General features: G+C 47.6%; 2 protein-coding genes, 1 long non-coding RNA gene and 1 other non-coding gene across 4 annotated transcripts in view; 1 reads left to right on the forward strand and 3 right to left on the reverse strand.

Moving 5' to 3' along the window:
• LOC102932346 (CGRP receptor component) overlaps positions 1-943 on the reverse strand; it is a 41,966-nt gene extending 41,023 nt beyond the window's left edge. The window contains exon 1 of the mRNA XM_037880485.2: positions 781-943. Within this exon, the coding sequence (XP_037736413.1) occupies positions 781-788 (8 nt within the window). The 5' untranslated portion in view covers positions 789-943. The remainder of the gene's footprint in view (positions 1-780) is intronic.
• A 154-nt stretch (positions 944-1,097) lies between these two features.
• Positions 1,098-1,168, reverse strand: TRNAG-GCC. Its single transcript has one exon. It is a non-coding gene; the product is annotated as a tRNA-Gly (tRNA).
• Positions 1,169-6,904: 5,736 nt separating this feature from the next.
• On the forward strand, positions 6,905-27,284 carry ASL (argininosuccinate lyase). The gene is made up of 17 exons (XM_037880692.2): positions 6,905-7,041; positions 7,259-7,323; positions 10,381-10,575; positions 12,356-12,439; positions 13,082-13,138; positions 14,986-15,083; positions 16,003-16,080; positions 16,889-16,966; positions 17,679-17,731; positions 19,251-19,313; positions 19,994-20,108; positions 22,446-22,530; positions 23,678-23,737; positions 24,718-24,801; positions 25,236-25,316; positions 26,033-26,139; positions 27,044-27,284. The coding sequence occupies exons 2-17, from the start codon at positions 7,312-7,314 to the stop codon at positions 27,192-27,194; spliced, it is 1,401 nt and encodes a 466-aa protein (XP_037736620.1). The 5' UTR covers positions 6,905-7,041; positions 7,259-7,311; the 3' UTR covers positions 27,195-27,284.
• LOC122463217 overlaps positions 7,395-27,290 on the reverse strand; it is a 32,689-nt gene continuing 12,793 nt past the window's right edge. The window contains exons 2-4 of the long non-coding RNA XR_006286379.1: positions 12,276-12,561; positions 10,217-10,965; positions 7,395-8,518 (exon numbers count right to left, since the gene is read on the reverse strand). This is a non-coding gene — a long non-coding RNA (uncharacterized LOC122463217). The remainder of the gene's footprint in view (positions 8,519-10,216; positions 10,966-12,275; positions 12,562-27,290) is intronic.

Here is a 27,290-nt window from a genome sequence, read left to right on the forward strand (position 1 = left end):
CTCCCCAGTTCCTCCTGGAGCCAGACCCCCCCCCCAAGAGGGGCTCCCCTCCCGCTCGCAGCCAGACCGCCCCCCAAGAGGGGCTCCGCTCCCGCTCGCAGCCAGACCCCCCCCCCCAAGAGGGGCTCCGCTCCCGCTCGCAGCCAGACCCCCCCCCCAGAGGAGCTCCGCTCCCGCTCGCAGCCAGACCCCCCCCCAAGAGGGGCTCCCCTCCCCCAGCACTCCCCGAGGCCAGAGCCCCCCCAGGAGCTCCCCTCCCCCAGCACTCCCCGAGACCAGAGGCCCCCCCCAAGAGAGGCTCCCCTCCCGCTCGCAGCCAGACCCCTCCCAAGAGGGGCTCCCCTCCCCCAGCACTCCCCGAGACCAGAGGCCCCCCCCAAGAGAGGCTCCCCTCCCGCTCACAGCCAGACCCCCCCCAGGGGCTCCCCTCCCCCAGCACTCCCCGAGACCAGAGGCCCCCCCCAAGAGAGGCTCCCCTCCCGCTCGCAGCCAGACCCCCCCCAAGAGGGGCTCCCCTCCCCCAGCACTCCCCGAGGCCAGACCCCCCCAAGAGGAGCTCCCGCTGGCAGCCAAACACCGCCCCCCCGAGGGGCTCCTCTCCCCCAGCACTCCCCGAGGCCAGACCCCCAGAGGGGCTCCCCCGTCGCAGCCAGACCGCCCCCCCCCCCCGGGGACGCCCCTTTCGGTGGGTACTCGGCCGGCGCGGGGGTGGGGGGGGTCCCTCAGCCGCGCCCACGCGGCGCCCCGGCAGCGGCCTACGCGCGCGCCGAGGCTCCTTACACCTCCATCTCGTGCACCCGCCGCCTCGCCGCCGCCTGCCCGCTGGCTGAGCTGCACGCCGAGGCCGCCCCGGCCCCTGGAGCACTTGTCCCGGCAGAGCCGCGCGCGGGGGCCGCCCGGCCTCTGGGCGGAGCTGCCGCACGCCCGCGCCTCCTGGCGGAGCTCGGCGCTGGGGCCGCCTGACTCAGGGCGCGCAGCCCTGGGGCCCTTCCGTGGTTGTGGGCCTCGGCGGGGGCGCATCCCCATTGCCTGGGCAGCCGAGGCAAAAGCATCGAGGCAAAGTTATTCTGGGGGAACGGGGGCGAAAAAGCGAAACTTGCATTGGCCGGGAATCGAACCCGGGCCTCCCGCGTGGCAGGCGAGAATTCTACCACTGAACCACCAATGCAGGTGATGAGAACACTTCTCACTACCAGCTACTTAATTTAAAAGAAATTAAATGAGTATTTTTCTATATTTCTTTTTCACATATACTGAACAAGAGAGTGCAATCTATAGAAGCCTTGCACAAATGCCCTGAAAATGTACTTGTCTGCCCTTTATCCTGACACAAGTTTTGGGGGGAGGTGGGTAGGGGTGGGAAGAATATTCCACTTGCCTATTAAAAAATTAATTAGTCACTGTGGACAGAGAACTCGGTACATATAGAAGCCTTGCAAAAATGTCCTGGAATTTCATTAGCTCTGGTTCCAAAACTCTTGGCTACCCTTTACCAGGATAATAATGGGGGGGGGGGGAACATATCTCACTTGTCCATCAAAAAAATTATTGACTACGTGCAAGGAAATTTTGCTAGTTCTGCAACAAATATATAAAATCTGTTCCCATTCCCACCTACCGCCCAATTCTATGTGTATTTCATCATCCAGGTCATAAGCACTCTCAATCCCCTTTTCTCCCCTCCCTCCTCTTGCACCGCTTTGTATATATATTTTATTATATTTTGTACACTCTGCTGAGTAGATTCAGTTGAAAATCCCATTGGCTAGGGCAGGCAAAATTCTGCCTTGGCCAAACTGGCTGAGAGGCAGGAGTAGATGAATACAAGAAACAGTTTCTTCTGGTATTGATCTGCCATTCAGGAATCTATGTAGAAACAGTACAGCAGTGATTCCTCCCATGACAGGCACAAAGTGCTTGTTTCTGGGGGCTGCATAGTGAATTCACAGTCTTGCACTGACTCAAACTCATAAGTAAGGATAAGATTTAGTCATGGGCATTTTTAGTAGAAGTCATGGACAGGTCAGGGGCAATAAATAAAAATTCACAGCCCTGTGAGCTGGCCATGACTTGTACTATAAACCCCTGACTAAATTTTTGGTGTTTTGCGGAGCTCCGGGGGCTCAGCTGCTGCTCTGGAGGGGGTCCTCTGGGGCACCCGCTGGTGCACGGGGGGGGCTCCGGGGCACCCACTGGTGCGCCTGCCAGGGGGCAGGGGTAGCACACCAGGCGATGGCCCTGCCAGCCCAGGACCATGGCAGCCACCGCTGCTGGTGCAGGGCATCCTGGGACCCCCGCTGCGGCTAGCAGCAGGCGGCTCAGGACCACCACGACTGGTGGGGGTGCACCAGGACCACCACCGCCACTGCTGATGGTGGGTAGCCTCGCCAGCTTGGGACCAATGCACTGCTGCTGGTGGGGGCAGCCCAGGACCGCCACTCTTGCTTGGGTGGGGGGGAAATCAGTGCAGCTGACCCTGGGGCTGCCCGAGCTACTGCAGCGGCCCTGTGGTCAGTCGTACCTGCCAGCTGTAGAAGTCATGGAGGTCCCGAAAAGTCATAATAATACTAAACAGGCAAAGAGGTGCCTTGTAACTTCTTTGTTGGTTGGAGCAAGTCTCCGGATTTCTGCCTGCAATCCTAAGTGCTCATCTGTTCCCAGTTTGATGAAGGGGACGAAGAATGTCATGTTTCTTTTGGGAATACAGTGCTTCCAGATTGTATTCATTTCTCAAAGTTTTTTCGACTGATCTGTTCACCCCTGCCCTCCACCTTTCCTATACAATTAGATTTGGGATTCAACATCTTCAACATATTAATTTTTCCTCATGGCATCTCTTTTTTATCTCTCTCCCCAGAATTCCATTTTATTCCTAATCATCTGCATTTTCAGTTTCCCATGACTTCCCTCCAAGGCTTTGCTGATGGACCCTTTAGGAACTACACCCTACCCCAGCTTCTTTTCGTTTCGGTTGCTGAATCTAGGAGCTCATGCATTACCAAAATTACCACTATGGGTCTTGCAAACAACTTTTCAGGAGAGGCGACAAAAGCAGTGATTAGCTCAGCGTTTCCAAATGCTACACTTTAGATTGGACTAGGAGTATGAGATACACAGAATAGAACATCCATAGAGAACACAGATGTGGGGTTTTCGAAATGTGCTCAGTGTGTCAACATTCTAAGCATAGGATTTTGATTGTTACTGCTAAGCCTCGGTGAGAGGGGGGCCTTGGTATTAACTATTGAAAGCAGGGGGCCTTGTAACTGCTATTGAAAGCAGATCTGCAGTGTTTGTATTCTTTGTTATGAAAGATGTTTGGTGTAGTCAGCATTTTGCTGATCACCCTATAGTGTCTTTTTGGCATTCAAAATTAAGCAATTTTTTTTTTAACAAAAATGTCAACTCTGCTCCACACCACTGCAGCTGACAAGTGCATTTGACTAGCAGTTTCAGTCCATATCGCGGATGTACCCTTTTTTTTTTTTTTTTAAAGCAAAGTCACTGTTCAAAAAGAACCTTTTCAAGAAGCTGAAAGGTAGCACTTTTCTTCACCTCTGCTCTGCATTGTGAGTCAACGAGCTTCTACAGTTAGGCCTATTATTATTGTAGCATATTTCTGCAAACCACTCAAAACACTGAAAGAAGTTGAACACCACTAGAAAAACACTCCTCAGCTAAAAAAATACAGTTAAGAAATAGTAAGTTTGTGACCTTAATTTACAAAAGCAAGCGCAGTTAAGGTTCAAATGTCTAGTACCTAGGGGCAATGAAGTGCAGTGAAATGAAATTAAACATGTCCATGCTGCTGAATGTGCAAAATGCCCTTTCAGAGCTGCCCGAGTACATCAGTTTGGAAAAGGGTATAGCAGGAAACATCAGTAAAGGGGTGATGCTCCACTCTCTCTCCCCAGTGTGGGACACATAGTGCTATGCTCTGGCACTGCCATTCCATCAGGGCCAAAGAAGTACCTTGCATTTAATTAAATAATTAAGTACCTTGTATTTAATTTTTTTTTAAATGCTTCTGTGTCACTTAAGCAAGTAAAAGACTGAAAGAATAAAACAGAAAGAGAAAGAAAATAAAAAACAGAATGAAAAAAATAACTGAGATCTGAGTGTCTAGTCAAGCCTGTTTTGCAGTCCTATTTCGCCACTGCCTGCTGCAGAGCTCTAACTTCCTCGCTCAGAAGCACTCCGTAGAAGTCCTTGCTCATTGCCTGGCCCACTCCCTGAAACTTCTCTTTTGACCTCCAGTTTCATTTCTGTTTTCTGCAGTTTCCTTGTTTCTCATCACTATGAAAAGGACCGTTTTTGAGCTGTTCCATCCAGAAGAGTAGGACAGAAGATTAATCACCTCCTGGAGACAGGCAGGTATATGAATGTAATAAACCAGAAAAAACATCACTCCCACAGGCACCTGGACAACAGTGATGGATGTCATGTAAATGCCTGTGAAGATGAGATCAATAAGAAAAATATTGTTTGATAACATCCACCAAAGGCACTTTACTTGCAAAACTAGATCACCTGGGTTTTGTGCTGAGGCATGTAAGAGAAAAAAGAACATAAAATAAATTCAGTTAGAATGCAGATGGTGGATAATACTCAAGTGATTTACAATTTGGCCTCAGTCCTGATCCATCTGAAGTCAATGGAGTTTTGGTATTAACTTAAGTGGGAGCAGGTCCAGTCACTTGATAACTCATGGAAAACATATAGTATTAAGTCAATGGATAACCAGTACCTGGTTGCCATATATGGGGGGTGATCACCAGTCCACCTTTCACTTTGGGAAAGTCCTTTCCCACATCACCTTCCTACAGGGAGACACTATCCTTGCAAAAAGAAAAGGAGGACTTGTGGCACCTTAGAGACTAACAAATTTATTTGAGCATAAGCTTTCTTGAGCTACAGCTCACTTCATCGGATGCATCGGACTATCCTTGCAAGGGTTGTATACATTCTACATAGCCGGTGTCGGGGCAGTGCAACACGTGTGGGCACACAAAAGGTGCCTTCTTTACATGACTCATCTTGTCATAAGGAAACTCTGTACTGGCTGTTTTGCCAACACAACACCTGCCCCCCACCCCCAGGCCCAAAATAAGGAAAACAACTCCCCAAAGTGAGAGGAGGAGGAGAGGAAAGGAGAGGGGGAAAGAAGGGAACTGGAAAAGGGGAGTAAATAGTGGGATAGAAACAAGAGGGGATGAATGGAAGGAGAGGCCAGACAACAGGAAAGGACCAATAAAGGAAAGAGAGAGATCCTAAATGTGCATAGAGGAAATGGAAAGGAGAAAGAACATAATAACAAGGAAATAGATGAGAAAAAACATAATCTGAATAATCTGCTGAGGATCTGATGGCTAATTTCCCTAAGGATTAATTTGTGCCATTTCTAGAGTCTCTCCAAAGTCTTGACCCTGCAGATTGAAATAAATATTGCATTGTAATGTAACTAACACACAATGCAAATCATAAAAAAAGTCTCAAGTAAAAGATTAAAAGAATGAAACAGAAAGCAAAAGAAACGGAATTAAAAAAAAAGAGAACACATTTGACTGTCTGGAGAGGGAAGGAGAAGAAAGCACCCCCCTTGGCTGCTGCATTATTTAATATTTAAAGCCAAGTAATAGATTGGGGGGTGGGGGAGGGTGATTTCCTTGGCTTCCCCCTGCTCTGAAATGAGTGACTGAAGTCCTCAACCTCAGTTTTGAAAATGCAGATCACAAAGCAAAATTTAAAAGTTGGCATCCAGGATCCCATTGCATATTTATAAAGGTCCATGCCAGCAGAAGCACTGGTATTTCAGGTTGCACAGTTTAGCATCCGAGGACCGTTCAGTTGTGCCTCAGCTCTCCTAAAAAAGTGAAAAAGCTAAAAAGAGCCATTCATCAAGAATAATTCCAGGTAATCAGCAAGACTTGGAACCTTGTAACTATTCCTGCAATATCCGCAGCAAATGGGATTAATGGAATTCTAAACACAGAGATGGAAAAGACCTATTAAATCCCATATCAATCCCACCATCCTTGTTAGACCAATAGACAGACCAGACAGTTCCGGATTGATCCCTACCCGTAACAGGTATAGAATTGAATGCAGTTTGCAGGGGTATGTCTCCAGCTTGTGCAATTTTTTTTAAATGCAGAAGATTTTAATCGACTATTAAATAATGAGCAGAGATGTCAAATGTCTGGCATTGAAATGAGCAGTGGTATTGCAGCCCTGGTGGTTCCAGCACAGTAAAGAGACAAGAAGAAAAGGAGGACTTGTGGCACCTTAGAGACTAACCAATTTATTTGAGCATGAGCTTTCGTGAGCTACAGCTCACTAAGCATCACTCATCAGACCAACTTCTGTTTATCAGAGAGGCGAGCTTCCCAGCCACCCGGAGCTCTGCTTCTGGGGAAGCTCAAAAGCTTGTCTCTCTCACAGAAGCTGTTCCAATAAAAGATACCTCACCCACCTTGTCACTGACACACTGGGTTAGGAAACCCTTGTGTTGCTCTCCATAAGGAATCATATGCCTTACAATCAGCGCCCTGGGAGGGTGTTTCCCCCAACATACATAAGGGGAAAGTCTCTCCCCTGCACCTGGGGTGACCAGATGTCCCGATAAAGTCTTGATATTCAGGACTTTTTCTTATATAGGTGCCTATGACCCCCCCATCCCCTGTTCTGATTTTTTCACACCTGCTATCTGGTCACTCTACCCGTACCCCATAGCCCCCCCCCCCCCAAATAGTCTCCCAACAAATGAGATAGACTCGGGGTCAGCGCCGAGCACCGCTCTCACCCCCTCTGCCGAGCTCTGTCCCTTACGAGCAAGGCAAGAGGCTGCCGCGGTAGCCAGAGCTAGCCCTGGAGGCGGACGGAGAAGGGAACAGCCGGGCGGGGAGGGGAGGGAACCTCCGGGGCCTTTCCGGGCTGGGTTCCGCCCCGCCCCGCGGGGGGCGTGGAGCCCGGGTGGGCTGTAAAAGCGGCCGGGCCGGGGCTGGAGAGGCGAGCGGCGTGGGGGGCTTGGCAGCAAAGCAGGTGAGCAGCAGAGAGGCGTTTCGGGGGCCCCGCGGATCTGGCCCTGGGGCGGCAATGGCCTTCCGCCGCGTGTAACCGGGCCCCGCTGCGGCAGGGGGATCGCCTGCGTTTCTCGGTCCTGGCTGCGAGTAAATAGCGGAGGGCAACCTCCAGGCAGGAGCGGCAGACCCCAGCGCTGCCCGCTGCACGGAGGAACCGGTGTCTTCTTGTCTTGCAGGTTGCCCAAGTTGCTGAGGTTTGCAGAGGCGAGAAGGGCAAAACTCCTCCGTCATGGCATCCGAGGTGAGTGTGAGCTTGGCTGTATCATCAGGAGCTGCCACCTGATTGTCAGTGCCCCTGTCAGGGGAGCTGCTCCAGACCTCTCTTTTGGAGGGAGTTGGCATCAAAAAAATATTGCAGCCCTCCATTTACTGGCGGGTTTCTTCCCACGACGAAGGCAGTTTTTGTAGGGGGCCGTCGCTCTTTGGACACCCACTTGTCGAGTCGCTGGCCCGAGCCGCTTCTCGAGGCAAAGGCTCCATTGTCAGCGCTTGCCCCAGTTAGCAAAATCCGACCCGCTCCCATAGCGGCTCCGGCTTTCCAGTTTCAGAAATTGCTCTCGCAGTCTTCTTGGCCTTATCCGCTATTGCACACAGTTGCTGTCGATATTCTAATAAGCGTCCCGCACCTGTCAAAAATTTGCGAGCCTGGCTGTTTCCATTGCTGGGCCAAAGGTAGCAAATTTTGACTAGGGGAGAAGCCTGTACAAAATATATTATGAAATTCTGTGACCTCTAAAAGATGAGAGAAACTGTTTGCATGTTCACAGCTAGACTTTTTTTTTTTTTTTAATCACTTGCAGTAAAGGTTCAGTTACCTCAATATTCTGCTTATACCTGAATTAATATGGGGAGAACCTGAAACAAATGGCGTAGATATGACTTTGCCCATTCCCCAGTCCCAATGCTGCTATGTTCAGGTGTCGATCTCCAGATTTCAGCCCCCTTCACTTGTCCTTAGTACAGAATTGATGAGGAAAAATCATATCTAAAGTTTTGCAGAGATCAGGCTGGGTAATTTTATTGGTTTGACAGGCAAAATGCCATTCACTTGAAACAGTAGAGGAAATCAATATGATGGCAACATGTAGGTGGTAGTGTAGCTGAGGCCGTGCAGAATTAGACTGACAAAATTTAGAACTAAAAAGGGCTGTATTGACAAAGCTGCCCTGAAAATAATTTTTTTTTAAATCTCCAACTATAGGCCCTAATTCTACAGTCCTGGGGGCAAAACGCCTCAGGATTTCACTAAGTGTATTGCCCCCATAGGGACTGTGAGATAGGCCCCATGAACAATCTTTGTTCATTGGGGTTGGTAGATATGTGGAAACAGTCCTTGGGGAAAGACTTGCTTAACAATGACGCCGCCAGCTGATGAAATAGTGACACTGATTAACCTGTCCAGTCCTCTGCCAGAGAAGGTGGCTGTGATTCATTGCCTGTAGAAGGGGAAATACATTAGATGGGCAAAAGTATCCATTTAACAACTTAAACCCTGCTACAGGTACTTCCTGTAAATGCTTCCCAATTGCTCCTCTCCGTTTGCTAATATCTGCTTTGGAAATTTTCTTTTTGAATCTGTTAGGCCAAACCATGGCGTTTTTACACAAGCAGACATCCCATTTGACGTCAGTGGGAGTTGTGCCTGTGTAAGGACTTCAGGGATGTGTCCATCTGTGTAAACAAGTGACATGGGACCAAGTGACATGTTTCTGTTTGCTAATGAAGCAATGCCATTGTACAAATGCATGGTGAAATAGGTCACACTCAGGTTTATGCATTTGAGTGGCTTAAAGTGTATTCACTTCAGAAGGGTGCCCAGAAAGAATATCGTAATGCCACACTCCAATGTCAAATTCATGCAATGGATTTACACCAGGGTAAATTGACCCATTTGAGTTACTCTGTAAATCTGGAGTAACTGCATTTAACAGACCAAAACCTGTCCCTAAAACTTAACCCACAGCAGGCTTGATTCTCATGCCTCTTACACTGTTTTTATCCTGGTGTAACTCCACTGAAGTAAATGAAGTTATTCCTGATACACACCAGGATAAGTGAGGAGAGACTTCGGCACAATCTGAACTTAAAATACTTCATAATTTCATAAGTGCTTTTAATTGAGGTAACTTGTATCTGCCCACAGTACCCTCTCAATTAAAACCCCTCCCCTGCTTTTTATTCTTTATAACGAATGTATCATTCTCTGTTCAAAACAGTGGAAAAGTGCTAGTCTTTGCTATGTCCTTTGCTGACCAATTATTTTGCTCTAAAAGGATGTCAGTTGCTTTCAACTGCTTTAAAAGAGAGTCAATGCTGATTGTGTGTCACATGCCCTTTTACTTGCTTTGAAAAATTAGGCCATAAAAATGCTATACTTTTGTTTGGGGGCAAAGTACAATTGGTTAGCCCACGATCCAGCAGTAACGGCTCAGTAGCTAGACACTAATGACAAACTGCCCATCTCTGGAACAGCATGCAAGAGTCCTGGCATTCTGAATATTACGTCAGCCTTTTTCTAATCTGTGCTCTTATGATGACTCAAAAGCTGTCTTGCTTATTATCTGAGCATGGGCCACATTCTGCTCTTAGATGAATACTGGCAGTTCCCATTCACTGAGATTCAGAAGTGATGTATAATTATTTGCATTGTGGTAGTGCCTAGGACCCCACTGTGCTACATGTCAACACAGAACAAAAAGATAACCCCTTTCCCAAGAAGTTTACAATCTAAATACAAGACAAGAGACAACAGGTGGCTACAGAGAGATGGAGGGGGGAACACAGGGAAACAATGGGCAGCATGGTAAGCCGTGACCTTAGCACACCAGCCGCCGAACTGTAGTCAAGTTTTTTTGTAGGTGATTACAAACTGGTAAGCATGCCTAAGGGAGACGGACTCATGATAAGGGTCTGGGGGAGAGAGATGTAACGGGAGAAGCTGTGGACAGGAGGGTTTCAATGTACAAGTTTAAAGCAGGGCCTCCTTGCTCCCTTTTTGTCCTAGCTTCTCTCTGCACAGGTTACAGCAGCGTAAACTAGCTTACAGCACCTTTGACATTACCGCCAAAGTTGGCCTGTTGACTTCAATGGAAGTTAGTGTAACTGGCCAAATTAATTGACAGAGTTGTACTCACCTACACCAGGTCTCAGTTTGTTCCTTCTATTCTGGTAGATTCAGGGATGCTGTCCCACAGAATTAATACTCATCCCAAAGAGTGTTTCTGTGAAGGTTCTTTCAGATTTATCAGTATGTCCTTTTAAGCTGCATTTTTTTTTTTAAAAACTTCCTTTTCCACAGGGGGATAAACTTTGGGGAGGAAGATTCGTAGGAGGCATTGATCCCATCATGGAGACTCTCAACTCTTCCATGGCTTCCGACCAGCGGTTGTCGGAAGTTGACATCCGAGGAAGCATGGCTTATGCCAAGGCTTTGGAGAAGTCTGGGATTCTAACCAAGGGTGATTTGGAGAAGATGCTGAGTGGATTAGAAAAGGTATGTATTTGCTTGAGCACAGACTGTGGTAAAAGGTTGTCAGTCATTGCCACAGGTACCCAGCCTGACTTGAAGCTTTAACCACTGCTACTTGGCTGTTGATCTTCCTCTTTTCAGGTAGTCTGCATTGTAATCTTTCTTAGTCCTGATTCAAGAAAACATTTAAGCCCATGTTTAAGTCCCATTATTTAAAAGTGGGTACATTACATGCTTCCCTGAAGAGAGATGGTGTCTTTGATTATGAAGTTGGGGATCCAGCATCTGTCCTGACCCTTGGCTTATCTCTGCTTCCCATTCAGTTGTACGCACTCTAGCCCACGTTGTGCTTAGGGTGCTCCATGCCCCCAAACAGTTGCCTGGTGGAGATTTCCCATTTTAGTGTCTCTGTTCCTGCAAGCAGAAACACTTAATCAAGCACAACAAATGTGTAATCCCACTCCATGCCCCTGCCATTTCTGACTCTGAAAGATTTGTCGTTTGTCGATAGCATAGCATCACAATATCTGAAGGTATTACAAAGAGGAATGATTTCCCAAAGAGGCAACTCTTGGTCATGACTCTATCCTTTATTTGCTCTTCACTTCAAAAAGAGGAAGGGTTTTTGTTTTACTGACTTCTGTAGCATGCCTGCACCACTTTTGTTTTTGGAGAAATGACAGTGTAGGTCTTGGGACTACTTGGATATATTTAGAACAATTGATCCCTGGAATCCTGAAGAGTAACACAGTGTAATGGCATGAACCCAGGCCAGGGACCCAGGAACTCTAGTTCTAATGTTGTCTGACATTGGCTTGCTCTTGTGGCCTTCAGAAAACTCACTTAATTTCTCAACCCTCATTTCTCCTCATCTGTGAATGGCTAGCATTGTGTGTGAAAGATAAGAGCCCGTGTGTAGAGACAGTCCCATATTTAAGATCAACAGCCTCAGTGGCATCTGTTTAAGATTTGCTTAGACCTAGAAGAAACAGAACCCTGTGCTTAATATAATAAATGTTGGCTGGTAGCCCATGACCCCAGGTAATGTGGCAGGAATGTGGGTTCTGAAAGTCTTCTGCAAATGTTATTAATGGCCATTATAGAAGCTGGGACACCCTGCTGAGGTGCATTCAGTGCAAACCCCCTTCCCAGAGCAAGCAGTACTCAGGAATTGTTTCAGTAGAAATTGGGAATGTTCTCTTTGAGCTGACACACAGGATGCTCATGTATCTGCCTGTCTGAATTAATTCACCATATTGTATAGGGGTGAAGAGAAAAGTCAGCCAATAAGCCAGGGGAATGCATCTCTGTTAAGCCATTGTTGCTGCTTACACACGGTGAATAATGGGGAATCTATACATGTTTACAGATGAAAATGGTGGTGGTTTGTATTACTGGTTGACTTTTCAACTCACTTTGTCAAGTACATTTTTAACCTCCTGTGTCATAAAGGTTAGTAGCTAGAGATGGAAAAACAGATTCCTGCACACTGAAGGAGGGTGTGGCACTGATCTGATGCAATTTTAATGAGACTTAAAATGTATTTCTAATCTGATAGGAAGAGTCTCTTAATAATGCTTTGCACTTTTTAGTTCCTCATTTTGATCTCTTGTGCACCATTGTGTAAATTCAGGGATTTCAGTCAAGTTATTTGATCGCACCAGTTTGAGATCAGGATGAGGCCCCAATTACTAGATCTCAGGATCGCAAAACATTTTACAAACCTGACTGAATCAAGCCTCCAACACCTTTGTGCAGTAAAGAAGCGTCATTAACCACTGCCTGGTGTCTTTTGCTGATGTAGATTTCTGAAGAATGGTCCAGGGGAGCCTTTGTGGTGAACAAAAGTGATGAGGATATCCACACTGCCAACGAACGCAGACTAAAGGTGAAGTTCCTCTAATTTCCTCATAACTTCCAGGTCATGCCTCTGATCAGTCCGGCAGTAGTAAAATAAGTCTTCTCCCCTTAAATACTTTGATCTAAGAGTTTCCTTTTTAGGCTACAGCCCTGTTGAGAGAATTAAAAATATGTTGCAATGACAAAACTCTTATTTGTACATTCGGTGGTGTATATTTTTTCCATCTTATTTTGTATTCAGAGTGAGAGGAGGCTGTCCCAAAATATTACTAGGAAGAGACTTGGCCAGACCTGGCCCAAAGCAGCCTTGGGCCCTGATCCTACTGACACTTATGAATGTTAACCGCATGCTTAACATACTATTAGTTACTACTGAATATGTATAGTCTGGTGGCACCTAAAGGCCCCAGTGGGGATTACTTGTATTGCAATAGCATGTAGGGCCCCTGATCAGGGCCCCATTGTGGACAAAGCACTGTACTAGCACAATACAAAATAACTGCCCTGAATTGTATGGCTTTGGTGTATTTGCTCGCATAAAGTTAAGCGTTTGCGTCAGTGTTTGTGAATCCAGCCCTTGTCTTTTAAGCAGAGGTGGGGTCTGCTTTCTCTGCAGTCCTTATGGTTCCAATACTGTTAACACTGATGGAAATTCTTCTGTTGCCCTCAGGAGCTGATTGGGGACGTAGCTGGGAAGTTGCACACCGGACGAAGCCGGAATGATCAAGTATGGCAAGAATTGCCTCTTATCATTCAGTACTTGCTTTTTTTCCTCCTCTATCAGATTTCCTTTTATCTCCTTTCCCTTTTCTTAATTGCCATCCACAACACAATCCCTTGGGACTTAGTCACTGCAGGTGCGCAGCTCATCTAGTGGCCCATGAGCGCTGGATGGACAGAATGAGCACAATTGCTGAGCAATAGTATTGGGTGTGAACGCAAATTGAACTCCATTTCTTTTGGCAAAGACACTGAAGCCAGACCCTTGCACAGCGTTCCTTTGGGACTCAATAGGAGCTCTGTGCAAACAAGAACCCGAGGCGCTTCAAGACTCTTTCAAACAAGTTGCAGCAGTTCCGTGGCAGGTTATGTGGTTTCCACCTGGACTGAACATCATTCCTACGTGAACTTAGTGGTCCAAAGCAAGGACAGAACTCGGGACTTAGTCCTGACCACTTGAGCTGAAGGTGAACCTGAGATAGACCAGACTATGACTAGTACTGCAGCTATCTTCTGCATCCACTAAAGGGTGATCAGTTCATGCACACTGGAGCAGGTTAGAGGTGCTACTAAACTGAAGGAGTGGCATACATATGCACTGCTTTGGAAGGCATCTAGCTCTCTGTTGAAGACTCTGGGATCTAATAGCTCTTAGAGAAACTTGCATTTTCCCAGCCAGGGGGTTGTGTTTGTGCAGAGAGGGGCAAAAATGCCCCCCCCCCCCCGTGTGTAACCGCACTGTATGCTCTGTTTCCATTTCTGAGGGACTTTAGAATCCCAAGTCTAGCCCATAGTCATGGGGATCCTCCTCTATAGCTCGCACACGTATACTCCGGCAACTAAATGGGAGTTACTGAAGCTGTTGCTATGGTTAGGCGAACACCTGCAGTTAGTTTTTTACACTTCTGCTTTGACCTCTAGCAACCTTTTTTGTCCTTATTAATTTTATAGTCCCAGTATATTCCATTTTATCACCATTACTCAGCAATACTGACTCCTCGTCCTTTTCAATTCAGAGCTTCAGAGGTTATTCCACGCTGCTGACTGTTGCAGTAATTTCATTTGGCAAGCCATATTCTTGACCTTAGGGACGTTGAGATCTGATTTACTAAAATGTGCAGTCCATAACTTTTCCCAGACTCCTTCTCCATCCCCCACCTTCTAGTTCTTTTTGTTTCCCTAGATAATTTTGTTTTTTACTTCTCTCTCTCTGGGCCTTATCCAGCACCCACTGAAATTAATGTGATCTTTCCAATGGCTTCACTTCAGTGGATCTGGTCCTGTGTGTTTGAGCACAGAGTACAGGTTTCCTAGAAAAAGCTTGGGTTTATCTGTGAGCTTTTGGCCTCTGACAGGTAGATGGACCAAACCTCTAAGCTTTGGGCCGCTCGATGTTCTATTTTGAGTCCCTTCATACTTGTATTAGCTGATGTGATTATTTTCCCCCTCTGTGTTTGTCTTCTGCAGTGACTGGGACCTGATCCTAACATCAGTGGGAGTTACAGCCCCTTTAGGGAGCAGACCCTCTATTAAGAGAACCACTGATGGGGCCTGAGCCAAAGACCATTGAGGTTAATGGAAAAACTCCCATTGGCTTTGGATCAGGCCCCTGGAGAGCAAATTCAAATATAGTGAAACTCCCATTTAATAATGAATTAGATTGAAAGCCCTGAACTGTTTGAATGGCATCCGTAAGACACTGAAGTTGTTTTTCCTATTGAAAGTGTGTGTGTTGGGGGGAATTGACTTTGTTATCCGGTTCCCCAAGCTGGCAAAAGTCAAATGATCTGGTGAGTATTGTTTGGTCACAATGTACATCATGCTCCATCTTGACTGACTGGGGATCTCTTGCAGGTTGTGACTGACTTGAGACTCTATATGCGAAATTCCTGCTCTGTCCTGTCTGCTCACCTGTTGCAGTTTATCAAGACTCTGGTGGAACGGGCTGCCGCGTAAGTCCTTATTTTTCCAAGCCCACACTAGGAAACAAAATGCTGTGGCCTCTCTTGGGGAAGCTGCTTGTGTGCTGTGATGTTAAAAATTCTGGGCCAGATCCTTAGCTAGCATAAATCAGCAACACTCCATTGAAGTCACCGATGTTCTTTCCATTCAACTCGTACAGTGCCCATGTGCAGTCAGGCAAAGTGCGTGCAGCTGATGGTCCAGGTAATAGGGTTGGCCCCTTCTTTTCTCTCGGGGAATGGCTGGCCTGCTGCATGGAGACTTCCTCTTATCCCAGATGTATCCTGGCAACAAATCATGTTGAAGAGGCTAAAACTTAATTTTAATAAAGCAAAATCACACAGAGGCAGCTGGGACTGCTCACCCTTTCCAGATTGTAACTATTAAACTGTAATGAATTTAGCTGCTGACTAAACTACAGTGATCCAAACAATTTCTCATAGACTTCATTACAGGATATTTTAATGTCACAGATCTCCTCATAGCTAACAAATATGAGGATAAATAACTATGTACAACAAAGGGTTGGCACTACTCTAAACCAATAATGTTACAAAAACATCTTGAAAGCCTAGTGGACTATGCACTGGACTGGGAATTCCTGAGTTCTAATCCTGGCTCTGACGTGTGGTTCATGGATTTAAGCCAGAAGGGACCATTGTGATTATCCAGTCTGACCTGTGTTACATAGATGATCAAAGAACCTCACCCAGATATTTCTGCATCAAGCCCATAGCTTCTGTTTGAGCTACTGCATCTTTTATTAAATTATTATTGTGTTCAGTGCTTCCTGGCTTATTGTGAGCCTCCAGCACATAATCTGCAGGTTGTTGGATTTGATTTGCTGGACTCCTTTGAACTGTAGATCAGCCGTCTCCCTTTTCTCCCTCCTCTTTCTTCTTATTGCAGAGAAACTGATGTGATCTTTCCTGGCTATACTCATCTGCAAAGAGCTCAGCCAATCAGGTGGAGCCACTTTTTACTCAGGTAACTATCCTCCGTAGGATCTGCTGTGACAGTTTGTCCTTGGGGACCAGCTTATTGACGGCTATGTGTGCAGCCATGTCACACTGTAACATCAGCACATGGTGATGCTGCAGTGGCCCCCAAAGCTAACCTAAGAAGCTGCTGTTTTTCAAGATGTCTGACTTGGGATGGGTAGCACACCAAACTTCACACTACTAGGAGCCCTGTGCTGAGTTAACCTTCCTTAATGCTCTTCCTTGGCTGTGAGTGGCTTCAGAGAACAACCACAGGGGCTAAGTGCATAAAATCCAAAGCTCTCCCTGCACAAACACCAGACAGCCAAGCTCAGGAACTAAACTTAAAGTAGCTCATAGGCTCTGCCACAAAAAACCATAGGACCAACCTAACCACCCCATTTTAATCTGTACTTAATTTACCAGGGTTCTGAGCCCACAGTCTACTTTGAGTAAATCTGCTCTGTGCAAAATCATTGAGGGGGGCCATGGAGACAGGTGCCCCCTTTTCCCACTTAGAGGTGGTCCCTGTAGGCCAGAGTTACGGCTCACTGGAGGGGTTAGCATGGGGAAGTTTGCACAGCTGCTGGCCTTTCCATCACTGACAAAGCATCCCTCACCATGGTATCTGGGCACCATGCTCTCCATGCCCGTGATATCACAGGCTCTGTGATCCACTTATGAACAGGATTCTGGTCTCCAGGGTTGACAACCTGGCACTCTTTCCTCTCTAAAGTAGAATGTAGCTGTTGTAAAATTTGAAACCAGCTTCTTTCCTACCAGTCATCTTTTTCCCTTTTGTTTCCCCCCCCCAGTCATGCAGTTGCATTCACCCGCGATTCTGAGCGTCTGGGAGAAGTGAAGAGAAGGATCAATGTTTTGCCGTTGGGAAGGTAAAGCATTCAGTTTTTCTGCTTGTTTTTTGTGGGGGTAACACTTGTGTATCTTACAGAGAAAACACAGATGTGAGGGTTGGGGTCCTTCCACTTAAGTGAGCCCAATGTGAGCTGTATGTGCTGATGGAGGAGGTTGTGGAGCTCTCAGTTATAAATAGCACAGATGGCAAAGCTTATAACCACCTTGTGCTCCCCCCACCCACTCACTTTTGATACATTCCTTCTGACTACCCTAATCATTGGCATGCATCATCTAAGGCTCTGTCAACTTTGGAGGGATCCACTGTTGTTAGCCTACCTGAGCGAACATGGACTGAGAGCACTCGGACTGCTAGTGCTTGTCAGGTGTAATGTACCTTCAGCCCAAGGCCCCCTGGGTGGCAGATATCTGAGACATGGTTGTCTGGATTTGTAGAAGAGATCTATAGGCTCTTCTCTTGGGTACAGGATCCTGCCCTAAACACTTCAAAATAGAAACCGTGCCTTATTCACGGGGGTTGACTTTGGCCAGGAGCTAACAAAACATACTACAGCTGCCCACATACGGTGCGTGATGGCTGCTTTTTCAACTACGCTGCCCAGGTATCACCAGTCTTAAGACTGGCTTCCCTCGCCGCTATCTGTAACTGGGTTTGTGTTGTGGACGCTGCTGCAAGTTTGTGAGTGTAAGTGCAGTGTGTCATGCATGAGGTTTCTTTCTACCTTGCAGCGGTGCTGTAGCTGGCAACCCACTGGGTATCGATCGAGAGTTTCTGCGTAAAGGTAAATTGTCTTTCCATTCACAGAACTGAGTGAGTGACCCAAGTCTGGGGATGGTAACAGATTGACTGCTGTATCATAGACTAGATCAGTTAAGCAAAACGCTGACTTTTGTAGGTACTACACCCTTTTCATGAGGCTGGTAGGGGAATAAAGCTCCCATCAGCCAAATGCATTTAATGTACATTGAGGAAACAGGACAGGGGTTGGGGATGAGGAGTTTGGGGTGCAGGAGGGTGTTCTAGGCTGGGACCGAGGGGTTCAGAGGGCAGGAGGGGGGATCAGGGCTGGGACAGGGGGTTGGGGGGCAGGCTGGCTTGGGGCACAGGCTGCGGACGGCACTTACCTCAAGCAGCTCCTAGAAGTAGCAGCATGTCCCCTCTCCGGCTCCTATGCAGAGGCATGGCCAGGCGGTTCCCAGCCAATGGGAGCTGTGGGGACCTCATTTGGGGCAGGGGCAGCGTGTGGAGCTCCCTGGCTGCCCCTACACATAGGAGCCAGAGCAGGGACATTCCGCTGCTTCCAGGAGCCGCACAGAGTGGCCCCCAACTCTGCTCCCCGACTGGCACATTGGAGCAGGGCAAGCCCCAGACCCCACTCCCCAGCAGGAGCTCGAGGGCCAGATTAAAACGGCTGGATCTAGCCTGCAGGCCATAGTTTGCCCACCCCTGCTATAGAGGGTCTTCACCCAACTTCCTCTTGCTATGCTTTCTCCTTCTCCCCCACAGTAGCAGGGGACAGATAGCTAGTTCCCTGCCCCCAACACTTTCTCTAGCATGCTTAAGAGAAGCCCTGGTAGTGGGGCATTTTGCTACAGCAGCCACTGGCAGGGAATACTCCTCTTTGCGTCTGCCTAAGATGAAGCACAGGTAGAAAGATGCTGATCCATGCACTGTGACAGCAGTAGACCCCAGAGGCCTTGTTAAATTCAAAACCATCCATGAAAGACGAGGCAGTACATCCCTGAGTTTTGTGGGTCACTGGAGCAGACTCTGGTTGGAAATGGAGTACTCTGGAGCCATCTGTGATAGATAGCCATTAAACCAGGTATTCCAACTCCACTGTCTAGATATGTTGCAATATCTTGCCATGCTGCTTGGAAAATAACTGGCACTAGAAGGCTTGGTCCAAAGCCCACTGAAATCAATGGGAAGACTCCCATCAACTGCAATGTGCTTTGCTTAGGGGTCATAGTCCTGCTCTTGTGATAAAAATGCTCTCTGAAGTGAGATGAGATTACAAATATTTGATGCTCTGGTGCCTGCAAGAGGAACACAGTAGCAGAGCTGATCAGCTACCGTTCCCTTGAAAGTCTATGGCTAATAATTAAGGCCCTGATTAAGCACACGCTTAAGAGTGGTGATGAATGTTAAACAGGTGAGTAGCAACGGCACTACTCCTGCTTAAAGTTTAAGTACATACTTGGGTAGCCTGGTGAAGCAGGGCTTCAGAGCTCAAAAAGTAGCCAGTGGTTTGACTTTGTGTGTGTGGTTTTGTTTTTTTTGTTTTTTTTAAATTGCAGAACTTGACTTTGCTTCCATCAGCCTGAACAGCATGGATGCAACTAGTGAGCGAGACTTCGTGGGTAGGTGCAACTTTATCGCTCCTTTTCTTTTCTTTTTTCCCTCTCCCTGAATGCTCACCAGTAACCTGCTTCTCTGAGATTCTTCCCAGTAAATTTATCAAGAGGGAGAAAATCTCAGATGTGGTATTTCCTGCCCCCGCTCACCCCTGCACACCCACACTTCCTGGTGGGGAAGATTGAGCTCTTAACCTGGCAATAAATACTACATATGAATAGCTGGTGTTATATTTGTGACCCAAAGCTGCAGAAGTTGGGACCCTGGGGTCCGGATCCTCAGCTAGCGTAAATCTGCAGAGCGCTTTACTCCAGTGCTATGCCTATCTAGCTATGCTGAGGATATTGCCCCTCAAGAGGAGTTCAGTCCCTCATGGTCAGGAAACTCCCAATGCCATGTGCTAAGGAGATGGAGTCACCATTAGTTTCAAACTATCAGGGCTTTGTGCAACAACCCAAGTGATGGACCTTCCACAAATCTAATAGATCTCAGGCAAAAGCTTTGAAGGTGCCTCAGTGACTTAGGAACCTGAGTCCCATTGACATCAATGAGTCTTTGGCTCCTACGTCACACTTATGGCTGTTCACAGCCTGAATTTTCCTGCAGCTAAATTACAACTTTGACTAGCAAAATGGCAGCCAAAATAAGACCTTCATATGCTCTTTACTGTCATCCTTCTCTACAGTGGAGTTTCTCTTCTTTGCCTCCTTGTTAATGATTCACCTAAGCAAGATGGCTGAAGATCTCATCATCTATAGTACAAAGGAATTTGGCTTTGTGACCCTGTCTGATGCCTACAGGTAACGCTCTAGGGCTTATCGCAGTCCCGTCCCCCCACAACCCATTTCCCACATTCAAAATCAAAGGAATTGTGAATGAATATGAATTTGTATTAAAAAAGGTTTGAAAACAGGGGATCGTGGAGGGAAAAGACCCCAAAACCTCAATCAAGCCAGTTGCTATAAATCGGCATTGCTCGCACCCTGCACTGGGATCAGGGGGGAGATGAGTCTAGCTTTCCTCAGAGTGGGCTGCTAGGACAGAGGGGGTCTTGGTGGGCTGGCAGTCACATACTTGGACTTCAGATGTCATCTCCCCAGCCCAACGGAGCATGCTTCCAGCACCTGTTTTTCTGCACCCTCTTTTCAACCCACTAGTATCACTAGCACTGCAGAGCTGCATGTGTCCTGCCCCTGTCACCACAGCATAGGGTTGGGTGGTTTGGGGAGGCAGGGATGGGCACTATATATATTTGCCATATCCTAATGACAGGCTTGGCACTGAGCTGGGACTGGCTTCTCGATCAGGTGTGAAGAGAGAAAATTAAAATGTACTCCAATGTGGAGCTTCCTGCTTGCAAAATCCTGTCAGGTGCCCAGTAACAGCATGTGTTTGAGCAGTCTCATCATTCACTTCTGCACCCAGACAAATATTCCCTGTTAACCGGATTTTTCCTTTAGACGCAGGGAGACCTGGTTACTTGTGTGACTATTTCCATTTTGGAACAAATTGCTGCTAGGAGAGGGGCTGTGGATTTTACTCCCTCCTTGCCAGTGCCACTGGGAAAAATCACTCTGCCTCTTTGCCTCAGTTTGCCTGCCTGTAAGATGGGTATGGCAAAGGGGGACTTCCCTGCTTCACAGAAATATAATGAAAATGAATACTAGAGTGTCAGATGGTAGGAGCTTTATAAGCATACATATTACTAAAAAATATTTTGACTCTGATCCCTGTAAAGGCCAGATCCTGTAGCCCTACTCTGATGAATCTTCTGTCATACTCACTGGGCATTTTGCCTGAGTAAACACTTGTGGAATCAGGCTGTAAATGAGAAGCCAGGAATAAAAAACCTCCTATGCTGGGAGTTCCCATAAAAAGGGCCTTTCCTTAAACAGACTTGTTTTGCAATCCTTCCAGATTTCCTGTTACTAGTCTCATTTCTCACTCTGACAGAGTTACCAAGCCACAGTTTGTTAGTATATTCTGGTATAAGAAAGACCACACCCTTAGGGGACTGGGCTCCCTTCAATATACATACATAGCTGTTGAATAAGACAGCTAAGATCTTTCCATCTAGATGGAGCTAAACCCAGAGGAGCTTTGATACTGGCTCAGGAGCAGGGATGCATGGTAGCTGTAGATAAGATGCATGGCAAATATACCTGCAGGCATCCCTGCCCTCTTGCCATGAAACAATCTGGCACATGTAGGCTGTGTTAGGGGAGAAATAGCACATACCGGGGATCTGAGAGACCCAGAGAAATGAGATATTTTGCATCTTATTTAAAGTCTTCATTAGACACAGAATCACACTACCCCAGCAGCACTTTAACGTGCAGGGGCTCTGATTCTGCTCTCAGCTGTGCTGGCTTAAATCCAGCCTCGTTCCATTAAAATGGAGCTACCACAGTGTCAAAGTGGCAGACTCCACTCCTGGCTTGTTGTGTAAGCGAACTAAGCAGAGGAGGCTGCAGAGCAATAGCACGCAGCTCCAGTCCACAAAGGATCAAATTCAGCCTTGGTGTAACCCCACTGAAGTCAACGGAGTTTGCAGGGATTCGTGTGGCCCCATGTGTCTAAGGCCATGTAAAGGAACTGGCATTTCCTTCAACTGCGGCTCTGTGTGCTGGATTCCACCCAGTGACCCCAGCATGGTATCTTACTCTGAGTTGCCCTAGTCTCCTTTAACATCCCAATGCAGCATTTCCCAAAGTGTGGGATTGGGGGCCGCAAAGGACTAGCGAGCGGGGCAAGGAGCCGTTTTTCCCCCCCCTCGCCCCGTGCCAGACCCCCTGCTAACATGCCAGAGCTGACATGGGGTGGTGCAATGGGTTTAATAGTCCTGACATTTTCTGGAAAATTCCTGAAATCCACTTTCCACAGTTTGGGAACCCCTGCCCGTACTGGGTGCGTCAAGAGGAAATTAGCCCCACTGTTCATCATGAACGCTGGAGAGCACCAGGTATCTCCTGCCACATGCAGTTAGACTGTACATGGTAATGGCAGGTGTAGCTTCCCTGGGCCCCCAGGGGTCTGCTGTAGTACAGTGTTCAGAGTCCCCATGAACTCTTTCCCATCTTCCTCTCCCTACAGAAAGGGACCTCACCAGTCTAATGTGCTCAGTGTTTTGTTTTCAGCACAGGGAGTAGCTTGATGCCTCAGAAGAAGAATCCAGACAGTCTGGAGCTGATCCGCAGCAAGGCTGGACGTGTATTTGGAAGGGTGAGTCTGCAAGGGGAGGAGATGTCGGAGCACTAGGGTTCTCGTTGCTATAGTCTTTATCCCCAGTTAGTGTAGCTGGGAGAGAAGCTTAAATCCCACCTGTCATACTCTGGTTCTCTTCCTGAATCTGGGGGAGCCACTGGGCAAGTCAGAGGCTAGAGCTGAAAAGATTGGCTTGGCTTGTGTTTGGAGCATGAGACGCCTCGGGCCTGATGGCTCAGAGGTGCTGACCACCCACAATTCCAGCTCACGTCAGTAGGAACAGAGGGTGAAAACTAAGATCAAAGGTGTGCCAGAGTTTGGGGCACCCAAAGTCAGAGGCCACTTTAACAATTAGGCCCTAACTTCCCCATATATCTGTTTCCTCAACGGTCACCAGGAGATAATAGGGTGTCCCCACTGTTGCACTGTATTTTGATCTTCTGTTGGAAGATGCTGTGTACATGCACAGTGTTGTTAGTCATTACACCTGCCAACCCTCCGAGCATGCTACTAGACAAAGTAGAATATAATCCCTAGGAAAGATTGTACCACAAGGCTACAGACACCAGGCAAAGCGCACCTGCCGGGCTGTATCCCAGCTACATACCACAACTTGGCACCGATGGGAGTTAGATCGGTCAAACAGGACAACATGGGTGACCAGCAGCAAAACCCTTAGAAAACACACAGCACTACTTGAAGCAATTGCACAAGGTGGCCACCAAGTATTACAAGTAACACCACCAAGAGGCCAAGTCTTGCCAGTGGAGGAAGGTCCATCAACTGTGTGCAACAGGCATAAGAAGGTACATGTCTGCTATACATTTGATAACCACCTACAGAATCCTATAACTGTAGTGGAACTCTGAGAATGGTCCATTTGGGGTGGGGGGGCTGGTCTGCCAGTAGGTGTTTGCTTTGGTTAAGGTTTAAAAAAAAAAATCTGGCAAATAAAGGGCTGATCCTATTCCCAGTGAAGTCCATGAGAGTCTTCCCACTGACTTCAATGGGCCCTGGATCAGGCTTTAAATGAGCAATGTCTGGTGTACCAAACTCTGGCCAGAGGATGCAGCCTTGGTTTTGTAGCTCTGCTGAGTGAAAGGGTTTAAAATTCCTTGCTCTTCTTGTTTTAATCCAAGTACCATAAACTTCCCCTTCTCTGCAGTGTTCTGGAATGATGATGATTCTCAAAGGACTCCCAAGCACCTACAACAAGGACTTGCAGGTAAACCCTCATTCTCATTCCATTTCTCTGCATAGACACAACAGAACACACTCCCTCCAAAATCCATTAATACCTACACACGGCACATGACCTGCTTGGTACGTGGCTGTTACGTATTCAGAGATGAGGGGGGTTTAAAGACTGCAGTTTGTATTTGAGTCGCTCCAGTCCTAATGATTGGATATGGAACAAGAGACAACTGAGAATTTTAAGGCTACAGAGCTAGATCCTCAGCTAGTGTCAATCCAGTATATTGGTTTCAATGCAGCTATGCCCATTTACACCAGTTGCGGATCTGGTAAGGTTCTGGATGGCTTGGAGGGCTGATAATAGGACATAGCTTTATTGCCAGATTTTCTGGTTCAAATCTGGCCCAGAGTGACTGCGATCAAGGGTCTCTATCCTCTGATAACTGTTAGCTGAGCTACATTAAGGGAGCTGGTGAGGTTGCCGTCCAGTTGCTATCTGGAAAGTTTCTGCATCACAAACAGGGTGGGTGTCTCCAGCCAAGAGCTGAGTGGGTGTGGGGAATGAGCTACTCCTGTGCCCCTAGCAATAACCACTCCAGAGCACGTGGCAGAGAGCTGCATGGAGAAAGCTTGCGCTGATGCTCTGTGTTTGATACAGGCCTTAGCTCTCTTGGGCTGGCAGTCTGGCACCTTTCACTAGCACAAAGGTTCATTTAAGAACAATCTACAGTGTAGTCAGCCCCCTGCTGAATTCCCATTGGCTGGGCTGAATTGCTATTGTTAGAGTGTCCGCCTCAGCTGGGCACGAGACTGCACAGGGAAAGAAGGCTGTCATCATGCCCAAAGCTCCATGGGCTGGCAGTTCCTCCAAGTGTGATTATTCCCACTCGTGTATGGAGACCAAATGTGTTTGGTCAGCACGGACATTGCATCCATTCACCAGGCTGCTGCTGCTTTCTGCTTTGTCCACTGCACTAGGCTGACTGGGTTTTTATTTTTGTTAACAAATAGGAAGACAAGGAAGCCGTGTTCGATGTTATTGATACTCTGAGTTCTGTGCTACCGGTGGCAACTGGAGTCATTTCCACTCTCCAGGTAAGACTAACTTTTTACTACTGTGTTTTGGGTCTGATTCTGCGCTTGAGCACCGCTGTGTAAATCTGGAGTAACTCCATCCAAGTCAAGAGTCTCGCTGGTAAAAAGTGAGATCCGAATTGGGCCCACAAGTTGAAACTTATCTCCCTGATGTTCTCATATGCAGACCCCTCGAATGGGGGGTTGTATAGAGGGGAGGGTCTCGTAGCTGAAGCCTTTGTGCCTCCCAGTAGTTTAAAATACAGGATCTGGATCATCCGCTGTAGTAAAACGAAAGGCAGGGAGTAAATGTCTTCATCTGGTGGGTTGTGTTTTACAATGAGGCCTTTCAAAAGCCAGGCCTCTCCTTGTGATCTTGAAATCTCTTGTGTGAGGACTCTTCAGTGACCTGTTAGTAGCTGTTGATTTTCTGCTTGTGGTCCTCCCTTCTGCAGATCCATAAGGAGAACATGGAGAAAGCTTTGAGCCCTGACATGCTGGCTACTGACTTAGCCCTCTACTTGGTTCGTAAAGGAGTAAGTATTGAGGAAATTCTAATGGAAAGCGTGATAGAGGGTTTCGAAGCCGCAGACACTCATGGCAGGGGTGTCTCGGCTTGAGAGTGCAAAGATGATTGGGCTCATAGAATCATAGAATATCAGGGTTGGAAGGGACCTCAGGAGGTCAAAGTCCAACCCCCTGCTCAAAGCAGGACCAATCCCCAATTTTTGCCCCAGATCCCTAAATGGCCCCCTCAAGGATTGAACTGACAACCCTGGGTTTAGCAGGCCAATGCTCAAACCACTGAGCTATCCCTCCAATTCTCCTCTGGACAACATCCCTTGACATCAATGCACAGTAGGAATAATGTTAAGTTATTCCATTTTGTGTCAACAGCTGGATACATCCGAGAAAGGGGTCACTCTCTCCTTTCCTTGTGACGCACCTAGTTATGTCATGTTGGATCTCCAGCTGGTGCTCAGTTTGTGCCCTGAGCCAGCAGGACTGACAGCCCTTTTGAATGTATCCCCAGTAGTGTAACTGTTGCATCATGGCCTGTCAGACACTTTGCAGATAGTGTTTCCCTGCATAACATGCACACCCTGTATCCCAGAAAACCCGTCTCTGACACCACTGGGACTGTTGCATCACCTTGTAAAACAAGGGCCACAGTCACTTAAGTGTTCACACAGTCTTTGGTCCTGGACCATAGTCGCTTGCTCACTTTTGTTGTTTGTACTCCTAACTGCAGATGCCATTCAGACAAGCCCATGCTGTGTCCGGAAAGGCTGTCCACCTAGCCGAGACAAAGGGCATCTCCATTAATCAGCTCAGTGTGGCGGACATGAAGAGCATTAGGTTTGTATTCCTTAACTTAGCTTTCAAAGGCCATTTGCTAGGGTCCTCAACACTTGTCCCCTTGTTGTACAACTCCCACAACAACATCTCACCTGGGCACAACTCAATCTCAAGCCCTTCTGGGCTGAATTACCATGATGCTATTGAGGTTTACATTTGGACAGTGGGCCCTAAAACAATGCCTGTGTGACGAGGGGGGCACCCCCTTACCCATGGGGAGGTGCCTTTAAACTGGAGCCAGGCATGGATAGGGAGATGTGTGCTTAGCTGGGGAGGGGAACAGACTCTGCAGCAGTTCTCACCAAAGCACTATCCACTTTTCCATGGAGTAACTAGAAAGTGATTTTATTTGTCAAACTTTTCATTGATGTTAATGTCAGCTTCTGTAACTGATGGTGTGTGACTATGCAGTGGATTCCCTGAAGCAGGGTGGATTGATGAGTCTCTCCACTGACTATAGTAGGATTTGGATCCGGCCCTAGGTCCCAGATCCTTCAACGGGAGTTAGCCTCAAAGATATTTAGGTACCGATGGGCTTAAATGTCTTGCAGATTTAGACACTCTACAGTGCTAACTCATGTGACCAGCTCTAAAAACTGAAGGCCTGGCTCTCCAGTCTTGCCCCTACCTTGTCACTGGCATCTGCAGAGCAGGTGTATAACACTGCCCTTCTGATCGGGTAGCACTCACTGTGTGCAGGCGTAACTGATAACACAAGGTGCAAGGCAGGGCAGGAGGAGGCCTTGGGAATTTTGCCCTTGACTTCAGTGGGAGTGGGCTCCATAACCCAGGCAGTTATTGGAGCATGGCGTAGCCGGCTTGCAAAGCGAAATCCGTTCAGCCTGTGGGACAGACCCCAGGGTGGAGCTCTTCACTGACACACAGCCTCGTTTTGCCTCCCCAGCCCCCTGTTTGGCACCGACGTGTCTCAAGTGTGGGACTACGCCAACAGCGTGGAGCAGTACACCACGCCGGGGGGCACATCCAAGAGCAGCGTGATGGTGCAGATCGAGCAGCTGAGGGAGCTTCTGAAGAGACAGAAAGATCTGTTTTGAGCATGGGGAAACTGTCCCGTTCGTGTGAGTTTCTGCTTATCACATGACTCCCGAGTTAATAAACCTGGGTGTATTGTCTTTCACTGAAAACCCTGC

The sequence above is a fragment of the Chelonia mydas genome, chromosome 17, assembly GCF_015237465.2.
Source record: "Chelonia mydas isolate rCheMyd1 chromosome 17, rCheMyd1.pri.v2, whole genome shotgun sequence".
NCBI classification, from domain to species: domain Eukaryota; kingdom Metazoa; phylum Chordata; order Testudines; family Cheloniidae; genus Chelonia; species Chelonia mydas.

Bases quoted from the DNA above. Each gene is read 5' to 3' on its own strand.
- ASL (XM_037880692.2), top strand. The intron at 16,967-17,678 runs GTAAAGCATTCA...TCTACCTTGCAG, and splicing joins AATGTTTTGCCGTTGGGAAG to CGGTGCTGTAGCTGGCAACC. The intron at 17,732-19,250 runs GTAAATTGTCTT...TTTAAATTGCAG, and splicing joins TCGAGAGTTTCTGCGTAAAG to AACTTGACTTTGCTTCCATC.